The sequence below is a fragment of the Penaeus japonicus genome, unplaced genomic scaffold, assembly GCF_977035675.1.
Source record: "Penaeus japonicus unplaced genomic scaffold, GWHDUDI00000001_assembly GWHDUDI00000010, whole genome shotgun sequence".
NCBI classification, from domain to species: domain Eukaryota; kingdom Metazoa; phylum Arthropoda; class Malacostraca; order Decapoda; family Penaeidae; genus Penaeus; species Penaeus japonicus.
The window spans coordinates 30,270,916-30,283,415 of NW_028234412.1; the positions used below are offsets into that span (position 1 = coordinate 30,270,916).

Sequence of the window (12,500 nt, forward strand, 5' to 3'; positions counted from 1 at the left end):
TTATGATATACAGGCCGGTTTAATATTATTTATCAGCTTACTCTGAATGACCATGCAAAATCTTGTCATGGTGAGGAGATTAAGTAAATAAACAATAATAGGCATGATGAGCATGTTATGTCTTTTTTTTTCTCTATTAACCCATTCTGCAGTAGAGAAAATTATCGTATTAATATTGGTATTAATTCTTGTTTCAGTTTAACTCATAAATTCTCATGTAGCAAGGCAACTTTGATTTTTTTTTTTTATTATTCCTATTAATGAATATACAAGATTTTGATAACTTGTTAATTCTTAAGAGGCAGCTTATATTTTTGTGAACATTAGTTTCAAGAAGTTATATATACTTATATATCTATGGGTAGAAAAACATAATTATCTATATTATTTAGGAAGATCCTTTTCTAGTTACAAAATCTAGAATTGAGAAACCTATCAAAAATAGAAAAGTTTCTTTGAGAAAAGAGGAAGCCTTTAATAAGCCTTACACATTGAGAGTCATTTACAAATATCATGTTCAGATTTGTTATACTAGAAGGAATTATTCTGTGGATGAATCTTAATGTGTAACTTTTTACTCTGTTGAACTTGTTATTCATAAAAAAGAGACTTCTGGGTGTGATAACGGTTATGTAGAAAGGATTGCAGAAACCTTTGAATTCTCTTTTCTTATGGTTTTGATATCATAGATGTATTCATGTAGAAGGATATTGTTATAGATATCTTATTGAACTTTTTAGCAGTTATCCAGAATAGGGCTGCCCATAAATATTAACGTGTTTATTAGAAGAAACACACAAGTCAACAGTATTTGGAATGAAAAATATTCTGTGCCAAATAAAATTAAGTCTTCAGTTGGAAAGTTTATACAGTAATTCACCAGATGATGCTGTGGTTTCCATGATTTGCAATACAGGAAAGATTAACAACCTCTAACCATATATTCTACAAAATAGAGGCTGTAGGCATTCCTGGTGGGTAATTGTCAAATAAGGAACCAGTTAAAGCTCTAACTTGTCTAGATTTATATGTGGTCGAAGTTTGGTGGGAGGTGATGTGACAAGACAGAGCCAGAATCATCCAGAAGTTATGAATCTTGTGGATTTTTTATTAGCGATGTAGATTTTTTCTTGCACGGTAATCATGCCTGTGTATGAAAGGCTTCAAGAAAAATTGTATTTTCTCATAAATGCAATGTTTATGGACTGTGTCAAGATTTCTGTCCTTTCGTTTAGGGAACACAGTCACAAACAAATGGAACAAGAATCCCAAATCTATTATATGTATTAGAACTGCCAAGGAATATGAACCCTTTTGCCACAGGTATTTTTTTTGTTTGATCCTGTTTAAAATACAAACTAGTTATTCCTTCAGTCTTATAACTAACAAATCATACCAAATACTGGTCAGTATAACTTTGCAGATATATCATATATATACTCATACATCATACCATAAATCTAGAAAATGATTAAAAACATAATATCTTAAAATGGCCAGCCCAGGCTGAACATCTTAAGATGCAGCTCCTCTCGGAAGGGTTAAGAGCACTTTTTGGAGCAAAATAAATGTCAGCATTAGTTGCATATGTTTATCACACTTTTCATGGTTATTCGATGGCCAGGAAAATATGTTCCATGTGTGATTATCATTTTACTTTATTGTACTTCCCTGAAGTTATATAGATTAGTTTCATTGACTAAATTTTAAGACATTTGGGTCTCTTTCTCAATGAATTTGAGAATGTAGTAATATATATATCAATTTATCAGACCATGACTTTTCATATTACAGCCTTGTAAGATTGGCCTTAATCTGTAATCATGCTCAAGTGGTTACCTGATAGTGGTCTCAATACAGAAGGTAGAACTATTTATAGTTAGAAGATATGTTATGTAGCTGCTGTTAAGCAGTTATTTGTTTTTTATTCTTTATTTTGTTTAATTGATGAATAGAATTGAATTATTTTTTATGAAACATGATTTTCATAGGATTCAGGGCATAGTTTGATATTTCAGCAATCTATTCAATTATAATTGGCATAGCAGACTCTGCTGTGTTTTTCCCATCACATGGCTTGTGATGGCTATACCAGTCTCAAGCCAAGGGAAGGCAAACCAATGTACCGGAGTCTATGACACTGACAAGAGTTGATAAATGGAAAAGTCTGTCATAGTCATGCAAATGAATTACAGACCAGGCAGTTTTGTATCACCTAAACTGCTCTGCCATTACAAGAAAGAAGGCCTCAACACATCTTCCAGAAAAGGTATAAATTGATTGTTACATCGACAGTCTTGCAGCAGTAAAACTTTCAAATCTGTCCCATTGCAGAGGCTTCGGACCTTGCACACATCTGCAGGCTCGCAGGCTAAAGAAGGAGAAGGACCTCAGGCCAAGCACTTCCCTGTTGTTAAGACGCCAATGTTGCCAAAGGACACCTTCAAGGGCAAGACTGCCTTCATCACAGGAGGAGGCACAGGTCTTGGCAAGGGTATGGCCACCATGCTGAGTTCTCTCGGGGCAAACGTGGTCATTGCTGCCAGGTGAGGACAGACAATTGTAGAGGTAGTCCCCATAGTAGAGTTAAGGATTTTTTCTATTTTTTATCCCTTCTTTTTGTTATTGATTTTTTTTATTCTGTTTACTAGTGTTATAACATTGCAATGCATTCCTGTTCAGATGAATTTATGCATTCTTTATTAAAATGCATTTTTTCTTATCAGGCGACTTCCTCTGCTGGAAGCAACAGCTGGTGAAATCACTAACCAGACCGGCAATCCAGTTTTGCCAGTGCAGATGGATGTGCGCAATCCTGATGCAGTCAAAGCTGCTTTTGATGCTTGTGAAGCCAAATTTGGTCTTCCAAGCATAGTCATTAACAATGCTGCTGGAAACTTTATTTCAGTGAGTTATGATTTTGTATTTAGGTATATGGAGATTGAGCGATCTTTTTTATATAGGTCTTATACATTGATTGCTTTCATGTCACGTGAAATTATCATAAAAGGGACAATATTTTTTCCTGTTATTTCTTAAAAAGATTTTCTACTTTTTTAGCCCACAGAGAGACTCAGTGCCAATGCCTGGAGGACCATTACAGATATAGTGCTCAATGGAACTGCTTATGTTACTCTAGAGGCTGGCAAGCGACTTATCAATGCAGGCCAAGGTAAAGAAATTATCACCGCTGTAGTGTTAAATATAATAGCACTGATATAGTTACTTCAGCTCTGAAAAATTTGTTTTGTCCACAAAGAATAAAAGGCAAGCTAACTCCATTGCTGCTACACATTGCTTAACCCCTAAACGACATACTAGATTTAGTCATTCTCTAAAGGCATGCAAAATTTGTACCAATATTCCACAGAAAGACAGAAAATTATTGTGATATTTTCAAGCATCATCTTGTAAATTTTGGCCTGTAATTTCTAAAATACAACTCCTTTTTTGGATATTGATTGAATTAGAGTAGGAAAAACTAAATGTTTAGTGCAGTTCGGTTCTGCACCAGATTGTAAGAAATTTCATCATTTAGAGGGTTAGGAATTATCTATATAATAGTAGAAGGTCTTATTTATGATAAATCATGTTTTAATCTTGTTTATTATTCTTCAGAGGAAAATTTTTGAATACGATATTACCTCTTTCTGAATCACAAAATCAACTCCAAAAAGGATTAGTAAACCAGAAGTGTAGACCTTTCTGGGAAAATAATTATTCAAGGATGTAATTTTCCCTCAGGTGCTGCATTCTTGGCCATTACAACAACCTACACAAGAAGTGGCTCAGGTTTTGTATCCCCAAGTGCTTCAGCAAAGGCTGGTGTTGAAACCCTGACAAGGTAAGTCCTCATCTTCAGATATTATAATTCATTCATTTATGTTATGAGGGTTTAGGCCTTTGTTCACTTAGTATTTACTACAAAGCTAGTAGTATGAATATTTTTAATTATGTAGGTGACTTGTTTTATCTTACCTCAAGCAAAGACTTAGAGATAACTCTAGTTCTTATCTACTTATCATAACTCTAGTCATAACAAGACCTGAGGAATGATCTGTCAGTTGTGGAATTACAAGATCTAGAGAATAATCAATTATGAATGAAGTTACAAGATCTAAAGAATTATTCTTATCATTTTATTTGTGAAATAGCTTTTTATATGGAATATATGATGTCTTTGGAATTTGTAAATGCTTCTGGAATTTTTGGCATTAGATTCTAAATGAATATTATTTTTAAAGGTCACTTGCGGCAGAGTGGGGCCGCTATGGTTTGCGTTTCAACTGCATTGCCCCGGGTCCCATTGAAACAGAGGGTGCGTTCAGCCGTCTGGACCCAACCGGTTCATTTACTGAGATCGCTCATCAGCGCATCCCAGCTGGACGTCTGGGAGAAGTGGAGGAGTTGGCAAATCTAGCAACTTACCTTGTATCTGATTATTCTACTTGGCTGAGTGGAGAGGTAAGTCTTTGTCGATGCACATGTGATGTGTCTGTGTGTCACACTTGACAGGTGAGTGTATAATCAGTCATTAAGATTTTGAGAAATTGAATATTGATTTGTAGATTGATAAGTTGTAAGTTACATGTTATCATTGAAAGTTTAAATATTCAATTTCTTCCAAAAAAGAGATCTGAAATGATCTACACACTGTGTATAAAGTACATATTGTGTGAATGCAAAAACTGGATGAGATTTTAAAAAAAGAATTATCATATAGATATTCGGGTTTAGAACAAAGCAGTGTATAAGCTTAAACTTAAAAGAGGAGTAGTCGTGTTAAAAAATGGAGGATGTTATACTAACATAAATGTAATGAATAGGATTATACACTTTAACTTGGGTAACAAATAGTAACATGTACCAGACTGAGTCCTCATACTGCAATCAATATGTAAGCAAATAGATATATCTTTAGAAGTGTGCTAGCTTTGGCAGTAATATTGATTTGTTTTTTTAGTGTCCATTTTTTTCCTTTCTCTCTATAAAGCATAAAAGATGATGATGATACTTGCAACATTCATAATTATCCCATTGTTAATATTAAATTAATGCAATATACAGGATGTTTCAGTGAGTGACTTTGATGATGCTGTCAAAGGAAATGTCAGAATCTAAAAAATGATATTCATTTTATTAATGTAATGAATGTTTCAAACATGCTAATGCAAGTTAAATGTGTTTGCCTTTCATGATTTTAAGTAGAATTGTGGGACTTCTTCATTTTTTCCAGCTTCCACCAAATTTATTAATCAGGAGTCTCAGTTTAATTTAGTGACCCTTTTGATAAATGCAGCAAAAAAGGATTCCTCTTCTCTCTTGGTGCTTACTCCTTAGAGCTGGTCAACCTGATAATCATTCAGTTAGATTTTCTGGCTTACCTCCCATGTGCAATTTATTGGTGTCCAATTAAAGATTCTCGGTAAAGAAATTATTCTTTTATGAAGCGAAATATTCTTTGGAAAAGTACAGAGCAAAGAAGCAAATAATTTGTATGGATAGTAGGAATAGCTCGAAACAAGATGCCAAACAGCATAGGACATGAGGGAGCAATATGTATGTATAGTATGCCTGATTCATAAAGAATATTTTCCCTTCATATATACGTCACAGCTGCACACTACATTAGATGATGTTTGTTGTAGATATCGGGTTATTACAGTCACCCTGATCTTTCTACTGTGAGGAGAATGTAATCCTGAACTATTTGGGTGGATCAAGGCCTGATTGTTTCACTCTTGAAAATTAGTGGAAGGGGAATGGGTCATTTCTTTCTAGTTTTGGTTGATAACCATACCACTCCATCCTTAACCCTTTCTTGACAGGCTTTTTTTGCAGGGCAGGATTGCTTTCACACTGCTTTTTTTTTTTCTTTTTCTTCCTTCAAATTACAAGCTAGTTATTCCTTCATTTGTGTTACTAATGTATTATACCAAATGCTAATTGGTATCATTTTGTTAATATAGCATGTATAGACACATATATCATACCATAAGTCTAGAAAATAGGAAATAATAGATAACTCTACATCTGAAGATACTTAGTCCAGCCTGTCTCAGAAGGGTTAATAAAATGTATTGAAAATCCTGTTCTGCATTTGATGATGACTATGAAGCAGTGCATTAAATTACCTTGCAACAAGAGGTTTTGAGATTCCAGTCAAATAAATTTCCTTTATAATTGAGAAATCCAACGAGGAATGAAACACTGAAAACATAATATCCCTCTTGAGTCTTGGCAGTTATACCAACCCAAATGTTGCAGACCATTGCTCTGGATGGTGGCAGTTTTCGGTTGGCTTCAGGAGAATTCAACGGTCTTATGCACATGTCTTCAGAAAAGTGGGATAATATGGAGAAACAGATTCGAAAAACCACAAGCAAAGACAAGGCTCTGATGAAGGCTAAATTGTGAAGTGGTCTTTTCATTCAGGATATTGGGTACTGATACCTTCTTATTAAAATTATTATTGATGATAAATATGGTCAATAAGAATTTTTTTTGTCTATGTGGAATGGTGGATGTTGCCATGGGCATGAAAGTGGGTATGTTTGCATGCCCAATATCAATAGGTTCATGTTGGTTGTTCATACATGATATAAGGGAAATAATTGATATTAGTAATGGTAGTGTGCTTGTAGCATTAACTAGAATTAGTAGTAGAAGCAGTGTTGACTGTAGTGTTGTGTGGTTATGTAAGTATATGATTTTATCAATTTTGATTGTTAGTACATTCAGCTCATCTTTCATTGTTAAAGAATAGTGGTTTTAATTTCTGGTCAATTGGTGCTGTTATCAGATTTTATATATATATATGCTATAAAACCTTGTATGGTCTGTCTTTTGACACTAAAGTTTTTCCTTTTTATTCCTCAGTCTCTTGGCTTCGATGGAGGCGAATATCGCAACATGGCTGGTCAGTTCAACTTGCTGAGCAAAGTAACACCTGAAATGTGGGATATGATGGAAAAGATGATTCGCTCAAGCAACAAGAAGTAAAAGTGATCAGACAGTTTAGAAGGGCAGAAATTTAGTGTTTTTATATAAAGTAATTTCATCTGCCAATTTCCTCTCACAAAGTTTCCTTAACATTGTGTATAGTTATTATCTTACTGCACTTTTAGATGGAATATATGAATGTGCTTAATCAATTATTGCTTGTTGTATTATGCATACTAAAATGTAAATATACATATAAATATATACTTTGATACATTGCATTTCATACCTCAGTTCTGCTCTTTCTTCAAACAAAGTCATGATAGTTATATAATAAACTAAAAAAAAAAAAGTTTATTAATTCTCATTATCCCTTTGTAATACATTTCATAATTGATGTTTATTTTAAACTGTCATTTTATATAAGTTTTTAAAAGTGAATGTACTTGCATACTCCTCTTTTTTTCTATGATAAAAATGTGTTCATTGATTCATCCGTTGAAAACACTTTCCAATCACATAATTGCAGTGCTTGCAGGACTACCATCATGCAGTCTACATCCAACCCATTTTTATCCACATAGCATCTAGTCAAAGCTGGGCAGGAGCTGGTTCCTGACCGGGCTTTTCATAAAACAATAAACATGTTGCACAACAGGTATCATGTCTAGGCCAGTGACAGTGGGCAGCAGGGTTAATATGATGAGATCAACAATTATTATAGGTAAAAGATTAACCCATTGCGGACAGGTGTCATGACATATATGACGCAGGAGCTTTGGCCTGACAACAAGCATCATGATGTACATGACATTTGGGGATTTATTACCATAATATTGAGCAAACATAACTTCAAAAACCTAGATGACATCACTTTTTTCTAGCACCAGCAGGAGAAAGAGCCTTAAATGGCACCCATCCACAGTCTCGGTAAGCACTATCTTTATAGAGCAGAGGAAAACAGCAAGTTACCAACCTCTTGCTCTAAAATACAGCTGCTGAACGAGAAGAGGAAGGTGACTCAATCCATAACCAGCGTCTAAAATGTGCCCCTGTGCCAGTAGGAATGCCTTTTACTGTGGCACTCAGTCATTAGCACAGGTTTCCTTCCTCTTCCCTACCTCTTCAAGTTATCTTCACTGTAGATGGTTATATGTTTTGTATTCATTGATGATATTACACAAATTCGAAAAAAGTTGCTTTTTGTACTCCCATTAAACAGCAATACTTCTGTCACACTGGGTACAAACAAAATAATGAGCCGACATGGATTCTATACTACAGTTTCAGTCAACTGCAGCATTAATAGAGATTGTCATATGGCACATTCAAGTTTCTAAACACAATATAACACACAAAAATATATGCACAAAAAATACTCTAGTTTAACAATGAGTGACTGAAGGAGAGTGGGAAAAGTCAAAGTATGTTGTGAAGTTGCCTCGCTCTGAAATAAAACATCCTGGACACTGACCAAACAAATCTATCCCCCGTCTGTAATGGGTTAATTAACATACCTCCTAGGATTCCCCATCTAACTTGATGTCCGGTATAGATGTTCCACTACCAGTTGCATCCAGTGAACTCCCTTAGACTCTAGTACAGGAGCTATGCGGGTTTGCTCACATAACAAGTGAAAGGTCCACGATTGTGTGGACGGGTGATGTTGATATTTACACAAGTTCAAATGTGGTCTAACCCTATCATCAGTTTGAAAAAGGGAAATTAATATAAGCCAATCTCTGGGATGTGAAGATTATGCCAGTAATATAGAGGTACCCAACTTTTTCCTTTTCTATGGAGATTAATTATATCATCAAATTCAACATCTACATGCAGTATCAATCAAGAACCTGAATGTACTACTTGATATAGGGAAGTCACCTCCTTTGAAGTACTGAGAAGTCTGTTTTAACACTACAGCTGTACATAACTTAAGTAATGATCTGGACTTTACTCAGATTTAGAGATTTACTAGTTACATCTGCAAGTTGTTTAAGATATGGACAAGCATTAGCTTTTTCTAGTATTTTGACTATAAAAACTTATTTTATAGGTAATCTGTTAAGTATTTCCTCTTCACACTACATCAAAGAGCTCCACAAAGCAGTATCTTGAATATTACCTCATTTGCTATTGCAAACAATTGCTTCATGGACTTTACAGCTGAGGTTCAAGGCTCACTCAACTATGAATTGTACTGGGCTGTCATGGAAGCCTAAAGTAGAACACAACCATTACATGGCCTATACGTGAGTAGACAGTAGGTTGTCATCAAAAGAAGACTATAAAATTCAACTCTGCCAATGAATGAAAACTGATCTGTTCCTGAAGGAAAATTATCTCCCATATTAAGTAGATATATAGAAAACTACACATTCATTACCACAGGAAAAGTTACAGAATGTTTGAATATGCAAGAAAGATTTATTTCTTTGTCTCTATACAAATCAATCTATCAAATATGTATAGCATTAAGGAATAATGTATTTTCTGAATAAAATAATGTAGCACCTTATCAAAACATAGAAAATAAGGAAGCAGTCATTTTTTTTCTAGTGATCTTACTACTATATAGTGAACAAATTTACACACACACATCTAAAATTCTATTCCAGTCTTTTGTACCTAACTAATGCCTCCTACTGAATACTTAATGCATATCAAGCGTAATAAAACATATATAAGTTTTCAAATGCACCAAGTTCTACAAAGAGAAGGGTCATTAAGAACAACAATATATAAATAGTAGTTTTATATTTACAATATCCCAATATGATACACTGTACAAATCATACATGGCTGCTGACAAAATCTGTTATCAAATTAATATGAGAACTATTCTATCAGACAATGCAAATCTGGCAAAATTAAAATCAAGGAGAGAAAGAGAAAAAAAAAGTACAATAATGATGGTCAATTCTTTGAAATATTGTAAATAAATTTTAATTATTGATAAAGCTGAATATATTTAGTTTAGACAAAACATTTATCCAAATAACATTTCCAATCCCACAACTAGGCTGTCAAACTACCAAAAGTTTCAAGTGTCTACACCAATTTAATTTAAATGTATACTGCATTGCTTAATAACAACAGTGAATTTATAAGAAATTTCACCAAAAAATGGACAAAAAATGTTACTGATATTTTTGCAAGTATAAACATTTTAAGACTCTATAACAAATTTCCTCTCTCCATGGTTATCTTGCCCCCCCCATGCTGAGAAACAGCCTCCTTCATCTGCTCGTACCATGGTGTTATTTTGGTGTTCCTCTTTACGTCTTGGAAAGCGTCGCACCCTTCAACAGCAGTCAGAACCCCATACACGCTTAAGTCGGACAGATTTGGCTCGTCTCCGCCCATGAATTTGGTGCCTTTCTTCTTGAGAGCCTTGAGCCATATATTAATATCTTCATAAAATGATGCTCTAACGTCATCCTTAATCTGGTGCCTGCAAGATTTAAAAAAAAAATCAGTTATTATCTATCTATCTATCTATATATATATTGATCTCACTCATAATAACAACTGACAAGAGAGAAAAATTCAAAGAGCAGAAGAAGAAAATTCCAAACACAAATGAAGATAGAAATGGTGATGCTAGTGGCAGCTCAGATTTTAATTTATCCCTTAAAACCTTGCATCTCTTCCCATATATACACTGTAATAAGCTTGGATTTTCTGATAGTCAAAATGAATTAGCAGATAACTGTTGCAAGATATTCACAGCAGCAAAATGAACTGTGGGCCTATCAATTTAACAGCAATAATAAATAAAATGTACAATAATTCATAAAAGTTCAACAAAATCAATAAAAACAATAACAATGGATGTAATAAAAATTTATCACTGCTTTAACCCTTTTAGGCCAGGCCATATCTTAAGATGTTCACCCTGGGCTGGATATCTTAAGAGGTGTTTGTTTTCCATTATTTTCTAAACTTGTGGTATATTATATGAGTCTATATATATATATATATTATATATATATATTAGCAAAGTGATACTAGTTAGTATTTGGCACCCTAATTTGATACCCTAATTATGATGTAGATTAAAAAGCTTGTAATTGACACAAAAAATGCAGTACAAAAGTGATCTCACCCGTGAAAAATGTCCCACACAGATGTATCAAAGAAAAATCAAAGTATACCATCAAATTCAATAATCTGTTTCTAATTTTAATGTTTGGCCCTGAATACTGTGTTTCCCCTATCTTAGTAAAAATTACAGTACATTTTGCTAAATTCTAATGATCGAACAAAAAATGCCTAAAGATTAATAATCCTCTCATGTATGATAAGTATTTTTTTCTCTAACTGTGCAATAGAGATTTCTCATAATCCAAGCTGCCATGTAAAGGCTGGGGCACTATGACCACTCAACCACAAAATCATGACAAAATAAATGGCAACTTCCCATGACAACCATTATAAATTAAAATAAACCATGGTTTGGGTAAACAATTTTTGGCAAAATATATATAGGCACTGACATGACATGACATGACATGACATGACACACACACACACACACAAACACGCATGCACGCACACACACACTGTAAGCTTGCAAAAGGCCCTAAATAAATAAGGCATATGAATGCCTTGTGTGCATGAGAGGGATTTCAGATCCTTACCGTCTCTTCAAGTTCTTGCCAATGAGGAACATGGCAATAGATCCCACATACAGGACAAGTAGCCTTTCCCATGTTTCAAAATGTTCTTCCCAAGCTCCAGCCTGCGAAAAAGAAACATTTGAAGAAAAGATGACATACAACTGAACATTTAGATCAAGTAACCTGTATTAGATCAAATGAAAAATCAACATCAAAATAATATTAATCTGCATACTTAGAAAAATACCAGTAAAGTTATTTTCAAGCAAAACATACACAGATATATACATACATAAACACACATACATGTAGATACACATATATGTATGTGACATACACATAGCTACACACATCCACATACATACATATACACACTCACAGAGAGAAACTCATTCTATTGATAATTTCTCTTTACTCTTTTACTACATTTGTACTCACCTTTGAGAACCACTCAAAAGCCTGGAATGATTCTTGTGGAGTGCGGTACACATTTGGCGAAAGCACATGTACTAAGACGTCATCAACCCATTTCCTCCATTTCCTTTCTTCTCTGAAAATGAATTTGAGATGAATTAGAAATGAATTGCCTAAATTATGAATGACAAAACTTATGGTGTCAACAAGCAATATCAGATAAGTTTCCAGTACTTTCTATATGTCTATTCACTTCCTTAACAAAAAAAAATTGTGTATTGCACTTTAGTCTGCAATGGTTAGGATGTTAAATAGTCACTGCTTATAGGAAAATTGGACACAATGGTCATCATTTGAGGGAAATAAATCATCTTTGAAATAAGTGTCCATACCATGAATCTCACTTCCCTTCACATTCTTATTGGGAAAACATCTGAGCACTGCACATCATTGTAAACATGACATAAAGTCATATAGAAGCCAAGCACACAAGCAACAGACAATAAAATGCCTTACTTCCAA

The 12,500-nt window shown here is 34.1% G+C and overlaps 2 protein-coding genes across 3 annotated transcripts in view; one reads left to right on the forward strand and one right to left on the reverse strand.

The window, feature by feature from the left end:
• The window catches only part of LOC122257636 (2,4-dienoyl-CoA reductase [(3E)-enoyl-CoA-producing], mitochondrial), a 7,457-nt gene extending 246 nt beyond the window's left edge, over nt 1-7,211 (forward strand). Inside the window, exons 2-8 of one of the 2 annotated variants that reach the window (XM_043023045.2) lie at nt 2,335-2,546; nt 2,727-2,907; nt 3,061-3,172; nt 3,745-3,844; nt 4,245-4,464; nt 6,268-6,443; nt 6,880-7,211. In XM_043023045.2, the coding sequence (XP_042878979.2) occupies nt 2,335-2,546; nt 2,727-2,907; nt 3,061-3,172; nt 3,745-3,844; nt 4,245-4,464; nt 6,268-6,417 (975 nt within the window). In that variant the 3' untranslated portion in view covers nt 6,418-6,443; nt 6,880-7,211. The remainder of the gene's footprint in view (nt 1-2,334; nt 2,547-2,726; nt 2,908-3,060; nt 3,173-3,744; nt 3,845-4,244; nt 4,465-6,267; nt 6,444-6,879) is intronic. The other variant, XM_043023046.2, reaches the window with a different exon arrangement.
• A 2,471-nt stretch (nt 7,212-9,682) lies between these two features.
• Nucleotides 9,683-12,500, reverse strand: part of Su(P) (prostaglandin E synthase Su(P)) — a 5,373-nt gene continuing 2,555 nt past the window's right edge. The window contains exons 4-6 of the mRNA XM_043023044.2: nt 12,003-12,114; nt 11,586-11,686; nt 9,683-10,396 (exon numbers count right to left, since the gene is read on the reverse strand). Coding sequence (XP_042878978.2) covers nt 10,120-10,396; nt 11,586-11,686; nt 12,003-12,114 — 490 coding nt within the window. The 3' untranslated portion in view covers nt 9,683-10,119. The remainder of the gene's footprint in view (nt 10,397-11,585; nt 11,687-12,002; nt 12,115-12,500) is intronic.